This window comes from Ilyonectria robusta, assembly GCF_021365365.1.
Source record: "Ilyonectria robusta strain PMI_751 chromosome Unknown BGZ61scaffold_9, whole genome shotgun sequence".
NCBI classification, from domain to species: domain Eukaryota; kingdom Fungi; phylum Ascomycota; class Sordariomycetes; order Hypocreales; family Nectriaceae; genus Ilyonectria; species Ilyonectria robusta.
In genome coordinates, this window is record NW_025764443.1 from 917,909 (window position 1) to 931,956 (window position 14,048).

General features: G+C 52.5%; 4 protein-coding genes across 4 annotated transcripts; 3 read left to right on the forward strand and 1 right to left on the reverse strand.

The window, feature by feature from the left end:
• Positions 1-509: 509 nt before the first annotated feature.
• BGZ61DRAFT_237198 (uncharacterized protein) lies at positions 510-2,514 on the forward strand. The gene is made up of 3 exons (XM_046238296.1): positions 510-512; positions 599-2,057; positions 2,109-2,514. Exons 2-3 carry the CDS (start codon positions 739-741, stop codon positions 2,416-2,418), a joined length of 1,629 nt encoding a protein of 542 aa, XP_046104812.1. The 5' UTR covers positions 510-512; positions 599-738; the 3' UTR covers positions 2,419-2,514.
• A 3,641-nt stretch (positions 2,515-6,155) lies between these two features.
• On the forward strand, positions 6,156-6,846 carry BGZ61DRAFT_477755 (uncharacterized protein; the record flags this gene model as incomplete). Its single annotated transcript, XM_046248939.1, has 2 exons — positions 6,156-6,614; positions 6,733-6,846. The coding sequence occupies 2 exons, from the start codon at positions 6,156-6,158 to the stop codon at positions 6,844-6,846; spliced, it is 573 nt and encodes a 190-aa protein (XP_046104813.1).
• A 360-nt stretch (positions 6,847-7,206) lies between these two features.
• On the reverse strand, positions 7,207-8,075 carry BGZ61DRAFT_477756 (uncharacterized protein; the record flags this gene model as incomplete). Its single annotated transcript, XM_046248940.1, has 2 exons — positions 7,207-7,772; positions 7,832-8,075. 2 exons carry the CDS (start codon positions 8,073-8,075, stop codon positions 7,207-7,209), a joined length of 810 nt encoding a protein of 269 aa, XP_046104814.1.
• Positions 8,076-9,544: 1,469 nt separating this feature from the next.
• Positions 9,545-13,911, forward strand: BGZ61DRAFT_419807 (MRC1-like domain-containing protein). Its single transcript, XM_046243467.1, has 2 exons — positions 9,545-12,670; positions 12,722-13,911. The coding sequence occupies exons 1-2, from the start codon at positions 9,795-9,797 to the stop codon at positions 13,713-13,715; spliced, it is 3,870 nt and encodes a 1,289-aa protein (XP_046104815.1). The 5' UTR covers positions 9,545-9,794; the 3' UTR covers positions 13,716-13,911.
• The last annotated feature ends 137 nt before the right edge of the window (positions 13,912-14,048 follow it).

Sequence of the window (14,048 nt, forward strand, 5' to 3'; positions counted from 1 at the left end):
ACACCCGAAAACGGATCTGTAGCCCCCCCTCCCCCGCCCCCTCCGCAGCATCCGAATCAGCCCACAGCGCTCCGGTGCTGGGTCGTGGCTGTGGGACGGCCCACAAGTTGCAGTCTCCAGCGTGCATCAGCGCCTCAACAGGCCTAACTCTTCTGTGCCCACGACCGCTAGATTATCGCGACCCCACTAGTGCCGCGTCTTCACCGCCCACGCTCGACGTGGCAGCCAACTCGTGTTCGCCTTTTGCACCATATTTGAACCCCTTCGTCTCCGTCGCTTTTTCCGTTTCTGACTTTTCGCTCTCAACCACAGAAAATCCAAATCATTCCAACCTTCAGCTTCCAGCTTCACCCTCAACCCTTTCATCAGTCTCTTGTAGTCCACCAGCTACTGAGTTCTGCTCGGCTACCCCGCCAAACAACAACCACCCCGCCAAAGTCACCTTATCACAAAGATCGAGGCTTGATCTCGATCACTCCAGTCGTCAAGACGTTTTCCAATCTCCTCAACTCGTATGTGCCCTCTCCCCGATGCTCTGGCTGCTGGACGCCCAGAGACCACCAAACCACCGCAACACGCAATGCTAACCTCCTCTCAGGATCCACCACCCGTTCGCAGGAGCCCGCTGCTCTCCCTCTGGAGGTATAGCGGACTCGATCTTTGAACAGTAAAGATCTCAATTGCTCTGAACCCATACTGCACTCCACCAACTTCCCACGAAAAGCCATAATCGTCAAAATGGCTCCTCACGCGGAAGTCGGCTTGGGCTCCTCGAACGGGGCGGCTTACACCAACGGCCAAGGCTCCTCGGCTCCCCAGGACCTTTTCACCGTCAACTCCCCCAACGTCACCTACACCGATGCGGAAATCCAATCCAAGTACACCTACCGCACCACCAAGGTTGAGACTACTTCCGATGGTAAGTATGTTGCTACTCCCCAGGAGACCCTCTACGACTTCAAGGTCGACCGCAAGGTCCCCAAGGTCGGTATGATGTTGGTCGGCTGGGGTGGTAACAACGGTACCACTGTCACCGCCGGTATTCTCGCCAACCGCCGTCAGCTCGCCTGGGAGACAAAGGAAGGTCCCCAGGAGGCCAACTACTACGGCTCCGTTGTTATGGGCTCGACCCTCAAGCTCGGTACTGATGCCAAGACTAACCGGGAGGTCAACATCCCCTTCCACAACATCTTGCCCATGGTCCACCCCAATGACCTCGTCATTGGCGGCTGGGACATTAGCAAGATGAACCTGTCCCAGGCCATGGACCGCGCTCAGGTCCTCGAGCCGGCTCTCAAGGCCCAGGTCAAGAAGGAGATGGCCGAGATGGTTCCCCTGCCCTCGGTCTACTACCCCGACTTCATTGCTGCCAACCAGGAGGATCGCGCCGACAACGTCCTCGAGGGCTCCAAGGCCTCGATGGCTCACGTTGAGAAGCTTCGCCAGGACATCCGCGACTTCAAGGCCAAGAACAACCTCGACAAGATCATCGTCATGTGGACTGCCAACACTGAGCGATACGCCGACCTGATTGAGGGCGTCAACGACACCGCCGACAACCTTCTCAAGTCCATTGAGCAGGGCCACGAGGAGGTAGCTCCCTCTACCGTCTTCGCCGTCGCCTGTATCCTCGAGAAGACCCCCTTCATCAACGGCTCTCCCCAGAACACCTTTGTTCCTGGTGCCATTGAGCTGGCCGAGCGCCACAACGCCTTCATCGGCGGTGACGACTTCAAGTCCGGCCAGACCAAGATGAAGTCTGCTCTCGTTGACTTCCTCATCAACGCCGGTATCAAGTTGACTTCCATTGCCAGCTACAACCATCTTGGCAACAACGACGGCAAGAACCTGAGCTCCCAGAAGCAGTTCCGCTCCAAGGAGATCTCCAAGTCTAACGTCGTTGACGACATGGTCGAGGCCAACCACGTCCTCTACAAGAAGGGCGAGCACCCTGATCACTGCGTCGTCATCAAGTACATGCCTTCTGTCGCTGACAACAAGCGTGCTCTCGATGAGTACTACGCCGAGATTTTCCTCGGTGGCCACCAGACCATCTCGTAAGTTGATCTGATTATTCTGCGCAGAATTCTTAGCTAACCAGCCACCAGCATGTTCAACATCTGCGAGGACTCTCTCCTGGCCTCGCCTTTGATCATTGATCTGGTTGTCATCGCCGAGATGATGTCTCGTATCCAGTGGAAGTCCGCTTCTACCGATGGTGCTGCCACCACCGAGTACAAGAACTTCCACAGTGTCCTGAGTGTCCTGAGCTACATGCTCAAGGCTCCCTTGACCCCTCCCGGCACTCCTGTCGTTAACGCTCTCGCCAAGCAACGTGCCGCTCTGACCAACATCTTCCGCGCCTGTGTTGGTCTGCAGCCCGAGTCTGATATGACTCTGGAGCACAAGCTATTCTAAGCACAAGACGCTCTGTTTAGTTGGCAATATGCCGTAAAATGCGATTGCGTTAAACAAAGGAGGAGGAGGACTTTACGACATCATTTACCAGCTGAGAAAAACAATTAAAAAGGAAAAAAACATGGGAAAATAAAATTAAAAAAGAAGGAAGGGAGACAATTATCTACATAGTCATAGGATCTGAATTGATTATGTCCCACCTCCTCACCACATATGACCCCGACCCTCCCAGTGAATACGGTTTGACACAAGTATTTCCCGTCTCGTTGTTTGTTTTTCTGAGTCGTATCTACAACTGTCAAGCGAACTGCAGAGGAATACCGACGTCAGTGCAGCGTCTTCGTATCCTGAAGAAAGAATCGTTTCCGTTACCCATTGATCCAGACCATTTAGCCGAACAGCCTTCTTGGCGCAACAAGGAAAATGTAATTACGGTCACTGCCGTGAAGACCAGGGACGACTTGAATATCTTGCCTAGATTGTGAATGTCAGACTTAATGACAAGATGGTAAAGCCGGACGTCGAGTTCAGCGTCGGTTTATTAGTACAGTCGGGCATCTCTACCGAGGAGGAAAGCTTCAATCATTCTCCTGAATGTCGAGTAAGGTCATAATGTTCTTCCACTCGTAGGGGGTAGTCTCGTGGACAGAGCAGGAGACGGCAAGGCGGCGGTGTGGCGCATAAAAGGTATCTCGTCTCTTGCTGGGTGTGTCGTTACGGTAAGTTTGACCGCCATGTCCACAAGGGCAGAGGTTGCAAGTACTACATCCAGCGAGAGCACCCCCTTCTACTCTAGTTGGTCTCTTGTTTCTCGGCGAGGGACTTGCATCTTTGGAATCGACTCGTGTACGACTCGGCTTGACTCCCTCTCCTTCGCGACTATCACGGCTCATCACGGCTCTTAGTCGAATTCCTTCGGCACTTCCATAGCCTCACGTCACTTCCCCCAGTACCTCACTAGTCAGTACTCCTCTCAGCCACTCTTGCAAGTTTGTGTTCCAGCTCACATTCATCAGACGGTCGCCTGTGTCAAGACTTTCTCAAGATGCCATTTTTCTCCACTCCGGCAGTGGCACCCCCTTCTGCTCTATGGGAGTTCATATCGACAGCCGACGCACATTGCACCCTCTTCTGCTCTATGGGATGTTCCATATCGGCGACCGATACATCTTCCTCTCAAGCAGTCGCACCCCCTTCTGCTCTATAGGGCGTTCACATCGACAGTGGCACCTCTTCTCCTCAGCAGATAGCACCCCTTTCTATGAGACGTTCATATCGACAGATGCACCTCTTCTTCTCGGCGGCCGCACCCCCTTCTGCTCTATGGGATGTTCACATCGACAGCTGCACCTCTTCTCCTCAGGCGGTTGCACCTCCTTATGGTCGATAAGCTGTTCTCGGTGACGATCGGCACATCTTTGCCTCAATACTCTCCTCAGCGCTATACTGCTTTCTCATCAACAATTGTTATCATTTCTAGGAGATTTCAGCGCTGCCATACGAACTTCCGTTTCGAACTTGGTAACTCTTCCGCTCTACGGGACGTTCTTCGCAATAGTCTACACCTCATCTACTCGGCGGACAACATCACCGTCTACTCCGGAGATGCTCTATCCAGCTGTCGATATTCCATTCATATATGGGCTCTCTGCTCAGCCACCCATATGCTCCTTTGGATGATCTCAACGCTGCTGTGCCTCTTCTCCTTCAAAACTTGTATTCGATCCAGTTCTACCAAGAGGTTTTATGGGAAGTGAGCTCACTACTATTGTCACTCCCAGTAATGAGCTCACCTTCTTGTCGTGAATCAACAACGCACGCCCGAATATTTTAGTCAATTTCTGGAACTACTCTTTTTTTCGGGCCTTTGTGGAAAGGCTCGATCAAGTTTGCACCGTCGGCACACCCTTGTGCTCTATCCAGAGGTCCTCAGCATACCCACCATCAGGCCTCCGGTCAGCAACACGCTCCTCTCATTGACAGCTGGCACCCACTTGAGCTCTATGGAACGTTCTCGTTGGTTGATATATCTATTCTGCTCGAATAGGGCTCCCCATGGCAACCAGGGCTGGCTTTACCCCTCCCCCTGTTCCAGTCGAAAATTGGCTTGTTCAGTCTTAATATGCCCTTCCCACGGGGCGTTCTCACGAGCGGCCGTTATTCCAACCCGGGCTCTCATAATCCCATCACTTCCTTCGATACCAATTTCAGCGCCATGAAGCCGTCCACCTCTCTCGTTGACGTCTCGTTATCTACCACGCCCCCAGCTATTACAATGCCGGTCTTACCAGTGATAAGTACCCTCTTCCGGTCAGCATCCTTGTCTGTTCAACAGTCAGTACTCCTATTCAACAAAATACGAACTTGTCAATCAGCACTACCTTCTGCTCAGTTGGGCTCTTGTCGACACTGGCACTCTCCATCCCAGCTTCGCTTGACCGTGTCGATACCCTTTACTCCGCGGTGCGTTCCCATTAACAACCGAGCTTCAGCGAAATATCCCCTTTTACTTCAACGAGTGCTAAAATTTCCCGCCTTGTACCCTTCTACTTGGGGGCTTTTCTCAATGTCAACTGGAAACAGGCAAATAGCGTCGCCTGACGATCTGCGCACACACCTACCAACTTAGATGCAGTCACTATCAAGCAGCCCGGCGATTGATTCTTCTTGCATGGCACCAAATCATCATTCTGGTATTTAAATAAATGGAAAAAGATGTACAGCAGTGGAATGGGATTTTGGGACGGCGGTAGTGGATTGTTCAAACCAAAGAGAGCTTTTGGAATTAGTAGAGAGCGATTGGGCTTGTCATTTACGAGTTAAGAAGGATAATCGCTGCATGAATTTATTAGACCCCAACCTAATGTACCCTTAAATCTTTTTAGTCTTCATTAGGCTTTAGTCCAGAATCAATCATCTCCAGTACTAAATAACAGTCAGTGTTCAGTCAAACGAATTTCCATGCCTACGTGTGTACCACAACTTTACTTTCAAGGCTTTTACAAGGTTTTGGGACCAAATTCAAATAATGCATGGGTGGCTTTGGCGTTTCACCACCAAGGTTGCCTTGCAGAGACACTCAACATGATTGGCCTCCTCAATTCTTTAATATATGTTGGTTGAACAAGAGCGTGGTTGGGGCAATGTTAACTAAGGAGTATGAGCTCCGCTCGCTCTGGAACGGAACGGCACCAGCCAAGATGTCGACAACGCCTCGGGTCAGAGAAAAAAGAAATTTGTTGAACGTCCAGGTTTCACTGTGCTTAGACCAGTAGGGAGTTATGTGAGGATATCCAAATTATTGGGCAAAGGAATGGCTCAGTGTCGCCACGGAACCCAGAGAGTAAGCTCAAGCTTAGGTGTGGATGCATCCTAGACTCCCAAATACGAGGGAGAGAGCATTTGGGGCTCATGATGTTCTATCAAGGTTGCAGGATTCGAGGCTAGATATTAGGTAGGTTGTAGAACCCATGGCATTGTCACCCTTTTGTGCTCAGAACATGGTTCTTATAGCGGAACCAAAAGACACCACCAAGGTTCACTTTCCGATTTTTTTTAACTTAATTTTATGGTATCAAATAGATACTTAGGTATATAAAGATGACCCATCCCCTAGACCTTTTATTCTATTCTAGCCACAGCGAAAACCCATCATCTTCACCCCCTCAGACTCAATTTCCTTCGAATGCACTCTACTTCATCACGTCACCACCTTCTGAAGTGCTGAAACAGCGGCCATGGATCCTATAACAAGCGCATTCGAGCGTCTCGGCGCGATTTATACCTTCTTTATCACCGACCCGATCGAATTCGGCATCATCACTATGTGTTATGTCATGATATATAAGCTTCCTCCTATTGTGTATTACAACTTCATGTTCTATGTTCGTATAGAGGAATTTCCCCATAAATTCGGTTTCATGGATGCACCCAGACCTCGTCAGCGGAATGTGCAGAGGAACAACAACGAGATCGAGGCGGATCAGCCGGATGATCGATTCACAGAGAACGGAATCCGTCAGCTTTTCAGGACATGGTACGGCCCGGTCTTTTACAGCACTATCGTGGACTTCTACCACGCAGGGAGTATGGATGGAGACCTAGTATCGGTGTTGTTAGGCAGTCTGCCTCTTCTGATCCCCTTGCGTGTGTACGTTGACTATCGCCGAAGCTCCCTTTTTGGAATGTGCTTGTGGGTGCGCGTTGGGCGTATGACCGCCCACTGGGTGATATCACGAGCTTTAGAGTGGGTTGTGAGCTGGTCGAGTCTCGCCCATGAGGTGTACAACCATCAAAGTGAAACTCGTACAATAGATTTCGTTATTTTTTGGTTGGAACTGTGGGCAATCTTCATACGGTTACGATGATGAGAGAAACTTTCGTGGGGGATTGTCGGGAAAATCTTCCATGAAGACGGCATCGATATAGCTGGGCTGCTCGAAAACCGGCATCGAGTATACCGAACAATCAAGGAAGAAAGGACAAAAAAACGAAAACACAGGTTGTGAAGTCAAGTTAGCGCACAATGCGTCGGTGGAGAGTTCATTCGCATAAAAAATCACTTCTTTAGCAGAGCGTATTGCCTTGAAGGGTATCTAAACATATTTCAAGGATTCTACGAAAATCTTAAATCATCACATCGCTCGCAATGCGATAGGGAACAAAAAGCCTTGCCCGTCTCATCCTTCGGCTACTCTTCAATCGCGTGTATTCCATGCCGATTATATCCTCAGGGTATCCATCTGGACTCAGTCCCCTCCAGTCTCTACCAAAAAATGTCGCTACGCATCAAGGCGCCTCGTATAATCCACCAGGACCTTGTGTACGGGGCTCACCTTGTGGAGGATGGATCCAATCTGCGCCCGCCAACTCAGGCTTGTTGTCCTCAGGTGGAACTTGCTGGCCCTGTGTGTATTGACCACTGGGATCTCGTTTTCGGATGAAGTACTTCCAGATCAGGAATCCCAAACCACCAAGCGCCAGAACTCCGCCCAGGGTAGCGCCGACGGCGATGCCAGCAACAGCTCCGGTTGACAGTCCTGAGTCAGAATTTGAATCGGAAGTTGATTCTGAGTTCGATGTTGAGGTTTTTGTCGATGATTCTGTTGTTGTCGTTTCAGATTCTGGGGTCGGTTTCCCAGTGCTCACGTTCGTCGATACAGTCGTTGCAGTCGATGCCGTCGTCGTTTCTGCGGTAGGTACGGTGACATTGAAGTAGTGGCAAGTGATATCGATCGTATTGGTTCCGCCCTCGTACAGGGCCAGGTAGAATATGGCGCTTTCGCCGTCCGCAACGTCCGTCGAGAAGCCATTGAAGCTCACCGTCCATATCAGGCTTGTTGATCTTGTGTCCACTGTGTTTCCGGTCAGCTCAGTCGCGAGAATGAGTCCCACGGTTCTATCAGCTCCTTACCTAGAAGTCTATCAAAGAAGGACGACGAGTCTCCTGCGCCGGGATACTCCTGCCACAGGAGAAGGTCCATGGTTTCGAGGTCCGAACTCCATTGGATGTCAATTTTCTCTCCGACCTCGTAAGTTGGATTGTCGCGGTAATTTCCTGCGGGGCCGGGGCCGGGAGGCTGGGAGAAAGAACTCTCCGATCGCACAGTCGGGATAAAGGCGGCGAGGGAGAGGCCGAGCAGCACGAGGGAATGCATGACGAGTTCGAGATGTGGCAGGAAGCCAGCTTCGATCGTATTCGATCCGCGTAAACGGGAGTGTTGTTCAAGACATGAAAGATGAAACCCGGGCAGGAATCCAGGAACGCCCCCTCGGGCTGGGGGATTCTCGTCCCTTGTATCCGAACACCTTAGTGCTCCGTCCAGGGCCTGTCGTCTGGGCTATAACGATATGCCGGACACAGCCATCCTAGGCTCTGTATTTCTATAATAAGACTACTGAAACAGGAATGACAGGATTGATCGGTGGCTGTCCATGGCAGGGAGTGGCAGCGCCACGATGCCAGCCTTCTTTAAGTGGTCCTACTCGGCTCTCCGGCGGGACGGCCAAGGCTGATAGTTAATTTGGCAGTAAGCCGTAGTCAATAAGTAAGGGTTAGGGGTATCCACTGCTTCCAATGAAAATCAAGCCTTTGCCATGTTAGGACACTACGTAGTACTTCGCATGCTAGAGTGCGGTGTCGCCATGTCCTCAGCTCGTTCTGTTAGTCCCCGCAAACTTGGAACAGAACTGGGTCAGCCACAGGTAATTCGACAATCAGCTACCATTGTTGGCTTCGGAGACATAAGTCGAACACAAGTTCCGTTGGGTTAGTTGTGTTCAATCCAAATTATCCCTGGTTGGACACAGGCATCATGGCGTGACATGGCTGTGCATGCTAGCACAGCGTTATCTCCTCCCACTGGCTTGTCAGCAGGTCTAGGATGCAGAGCACAGCCTGCCAATGGAGCCCAATATTGGTCGAGTCCTGACCCGGAATAAGCATAAACAAACAGACCCAGATGAGACGGGGCCTAACTTGAAATTAGACCATGTAGGTGATGACCAGGTTCTTGACGGAGTGGGGTTACTGTTGATTGTAAGCTTACCAATAGGGCTACCGTTGCGAGTTGAGACGGCCAGCATCGTAACCTCATTGGACTCAATACGAGCGGTGGAATCTTGGTATTCGATAACTTGTGTGGAAAGCCAGACCCCCTGCCAGCTCTCCATTCATCCATTCATCCCCTGGCAACTGGCCACCATCCAGAGTCACCTTGTTATTTGTCACAATCCTTCCGTCACCAGCTAGGTAGGTACAGTAGCAGTGCACAACTCAGTTATTGCTTTATATCATGACTTGATGCACCACACTGTAGTGATACTGGTATCGATGAAGCGAATTTTCCACAAACCCTCCCTCTGTTACATCAGTTGACACCAGTCCTGGTCCGTTTAGCCCCCAACCGCAGACAGACACTAAAAACCCACATCAGGTGTGGCATCCTACCTCAAGCAACCCTGAAGAGGAGGGGGGAAAGGAGAAAAAATGAGAGAAAAAGAGAGATGAAAGACTCAAAGTCGGGTAATAAACATGTTAATTCGCCTCTCTTAGGAAATGGTTATTGTGAGTTGTGGCGTTGAGAGCCAAGGGTGCGCCACATTGTGAGAGGCGCCTCAGTCCATCCCGTCGCCATTTACGCGGGGTGAGGCGTCGCGCTCGCGCATCACCAAAATCGCGTGTCGCGTCAAGCTGGGTCCACACACCACTTAAACCTCCAGCCCAGGCCACCCGCAACAATCCCTCTCCTCTCCAATTCTACATCCACAACACACACCTCTCAAACCCAACCATTTTTTGATTAATTGTTCTTCCTCTTGAGATACCCGCTGTTTTACATATTCCCCATCATTTTTTTTATCCATTGCAACTCACCATGTCTTCTCGCGCCTCGTCCCCCGTGTCGGGTGGCTCTCCCGAGCTTCTGACGCCGCGGTCCAAGATCCGAGCAACTCTTGCAGCCGTGGAGAGCAGCGACGAGGAGGCTTCTCCCTCAACCAACATCACAAAGAACAAAACCCCCCAAACGACACAATCAGCACCTCGAGCCATCGGCCTACCACGATTGCCTACACATGACACCGAGTCGGACGAGTCAGACGAAGAGATCCGACCAAGGGGGCGGCTCGCGTCCAGGATGCAGGGCATCACCCGACCTTCAGAACCAGCAAAGAACAACACCGCGGAAACCGCACGTGAACGTCTCAAGAAGCAGTTTGGACTCGGGGAGCAGGAGGCCGAAAAGACGCCCGATGTCGAGATGGCAGACGCGGAAGACGAAGACAACCAGCTCCCTGTAGCGCCGCGGAGGCTGGTGCGCAAGATCACCCAAGCAACCACAACCGATGACACCACACGAGCATCCAGGTCACCCAGCCCAGGCCTTTTCGTATCTTCTCCCGCTCGTCCGTCCCCCTCGAAATCCGCCCACAGTGCCTCCGGTTCCGAAGATGATCTGCCAACTCTCAAGTCAGATCGATTCAAGGCTCTTGTTGAGCGTAAACGAAAAGAACGCTTGGCTCTGGAAGCCGCCGAGGAGGCCCACAATGCAGAGAAACGTGCTCAGCAAGAGAAGCTTGCCTCCGAACTCGACCAATTGGCGTCCGACGACAATGACTCCGGTATCACAGATGACGAGGGTGGTCGAAAACTCACCCAGGGTCCCCGACCTTCAGCCCGCAAGGCAAGCCGGAAGGCCATTGAGGAGATGAACCGAGAAACCCAGAGGATGGCGAGAAACATGCAGCTTGCCCACCAAGCCAAGACGCGAAAGAAGATCACCAAGAGCAGCTTATTCCAGCGCTTCAACTTCCGACCTGCCGGCGAGCCCGAACCCGAGCCCAAAACGGCGAGCTCAAGCCGACCCACCAGCCCTCATTCAGATGCTGAGATGGAGGATACCGACACACCACCGAGTTCTCCCCCTGTTGAGAAATTACCCGCCCTGGTACAGCCAGAGGCCAATGATGAGGAAGCGGATCTACCAACAGTAGAAGAATTGGCCTCGTCCCCGAAGCGACGTCTTGACAAGGGCAAGGGCAGGGCCATTGACGTTCCAGAACTGCCCAAATCGTCCCCCAAGGCCAAGCGTCAGGTTCGCATCAAGCTGCCACCAGTAACGGCCAATGTTACCTTAATCGACTCGGATGATGAGCTCGAAATCACCACGACAACTAAAGATAAGGTCCTCGCCGTCTTCGACAGCATGCCAGCCAGGAAGGCTCAGGAGTCTCACTCTCTGCAAGCTCTGCGAGCACTTGCCCAGGTAGGATCTCCGGGTAGGGAGCCCCGACGACGACGAACCGATACCCATGAAATGACAGCTGGCGAGCTTCAGGCTTCCCTCCAGCAAAAGGCCAGGCAACAGGCCAAGCTGGAGCGTGAACGCCGAATTGAAATGCTCAAGGCTCAGGGAGTGGTCATCCAAACTGCTGAGGAGCGCGAGCGTGAGATGCAAGAGGTCGAAGACATCGTGGCCAAGGCACGGGACGAAGCACATAAGCTCATGCAACAAGAGCGAGCGGAGGTGAAAAAGGAGAGGATGGAGAGTGGAGAAGTTGACCCGCTGGCCTGGGATGACAGCGATGACGAGGAGTATCAAGCCTCTGGCGATGATGCTGATGCGGAACTCTCTGCCGTTGAGTTGTCTGGTTCTGAGGAGGAGGAGGAGGATGAAGAGGCTGGCGGCAATCCAATGTTCGAGGACGAGGCCGAGGATGCGGACTCCCAGGCTTCTGTCGAGGATGCCCAGGATGAGACCCCTGTGGCCAGTCAAGACCTGGATGAAGACGCCGACGACCTGCCAGTCCTGAACAAGCGACGCTCACGGAAGCAAGTCGCCATCATCTCCGACGACGAGGACGAAATCGAGGCCACGCCAAAGCCAAAGTCGAAGACGATGTTCAAATCACCTACCGTTCCCGGCACCCAGTCTCCTGCAGCCCCTACCTCAGTGCTGCGATCAGCAAAGAAGACCTTCATCCCTGGATTACCTGTCCAGGGCCCAGCCGGCCTTGGCCTCACTCAAATCTTTGCTGGAACCATGGATGACAGCCAAATGTCTGCCGGCGGCCCGACACAGTCCATGATGCCTGACTTTGACAATTTCCCTGATTCAAACTTCTCAGCTACCATGGACGAACCCGAAGACATGATTGTGGATAGCCAGAAGGAGGAGACTCAGGGTGTTACCCAAGGGATTCAGCTGAATTTCTCCCAATCCCAGATGCGAGGCCTGGACAGTTTGCTACGCGAGGAGTCGATCACTCAGTTCTCTGACATGGTTGAACTTTCCCAAGACGGCGGGTTCCAAGCGCACACCCCTCTGAAGGAGAGATTCGTCGAACCCCCCATCTCCACCGTCGAGACGGTCATGGTCGATCAAAATGAGGAGCCTGGCCAAGACTCGCCTCTTGTTCGTCGAGGTCGACTCCGACGGAGAATGGAAACCCCGCTAGTTGAGGAGACTCCTGAGCCAGCCACCGTGGAGAAGCCTGAGACAGCCTTCAACATGCTGAACGAGGGCGCCAAAGAGGAGAAGAAGCGCCAGCTCAAGGAGACCTTCAACCTGAAGAAGAGCAAGGCCAAGGAAATGATTGAGGAACAGGCTGAGGAGTCCGAAGATGAATATGCTGGTCTGGGTGGTGTCGACGGCGAGGACAGTGACAATGAGTCTATTGCTTCAGTCAAGGAGATGATTGACGATGCTGCTGGAAACAATGTCGACGAGGCCAAGCTGGCAGCATTTTATGCGTAAGTTGAATCTTGTTTGAATCATGAAGCAGCCCAAGCTAACATTTACAGGGACCGCGAGCGTGCAGATGATGAGAAGCAGGTTGAGAAGCTTTTCAAGGACATCACAACCGGAATGCTTCGACGCAAGCGCGGAGCAGACTACGACCTCTCCGACTCGGATGACGACGGCGAGGCTCGCCGGCGCATGAAGCGTCGCCAGTTCGCCAAGATGCAGAAGGCCCTCTTTTCTGACGAGCGCGTCAAGAAGATTGCTGAGAACCCTGGCAACCAGGCGTTCCTCCGAACCATCGAGGACCACGGCAGTGATGACGAGATGGACTTCCTGGGAGGTATCGACCAGCCCATAGAGGAGTCGCAGTCTCAGTCCCAGGACGACGAGGGTGCAAAGCCGCAGACCATCCCTGACAGCCAGCCCCGCAAGCCTTTGGGCTCTGCAGGGGACAACAGGCCATCCGCCCACATAAGGAAAACCAGGGAGGGCAAGAAGCCGTCCAACATTGGCGAGCTCCGCGAGACGCTCTCCAATCTGTTGGAGGAGCCCCATGGCACCACCATTCCTGCCACCGACGCTGGGTCTGACAGCGAGGATGACGAGCCGTCGTCCCCAACTCGTAGCGACAAGGAGAACCACGAGCCGAACCCTCGCCGTGGTCGTGTTGCCGTGGTCGACCGCATCAGCCTCAAGCGAAATAACTCATCTGCCTCGAATGCATCGGCTCGCCTTGCCTTCGCAACCGCAGCATCATCCACCTTCAAGGTCCCCGCACTGCTTCGCCGCGCGACCACCAACTCGCTCATGTCGGGTTCCTCGGCGTCCACGACTAGCTCCGGGGTGTCGACACCCTCGAGCGGGTTTGGCGAGGATGCCAAGATCAAGAAGAATGCTGGAAAGAAGAGCGGCGTGAACGCGTTCGCACGAGATAGCGAGAGGAGGGCTCGTCTTGAGCAGAGCGAGCGGAGGAGAGAGGAGAGAAAGATCCAGGGCGCGGAGAAGAGAATTGGTCTTGTGGGTGGATTATTGGGCAAAGGAACGTTTGAGTAAGGATTGCATTTCAACGGTGTTGGGGGTATTATATAGGAGAAGGACTTTGGGGCTCTGGACTAAATGATTTGGCATGGCGTTCACGGTCGAGTAACAACCAGAGTATTTGTGTTACTCAATTTGAGGCAACTTGGGCATATCCATTTGGTGGAGTTTGTTATTTCAAGGCAAGCAAATCATGACAAACAAATCATACCTATTCAACCAAGCAAGCCGTGATTGACCTCGAGTGAACCGGTTTTCTCATAAGCCTGAGACCTGAAGACTAAATATGCCAACCACACCGTCGCACTCAATAACCCATGCAATATACCCCACAAGTCTCCACATCTC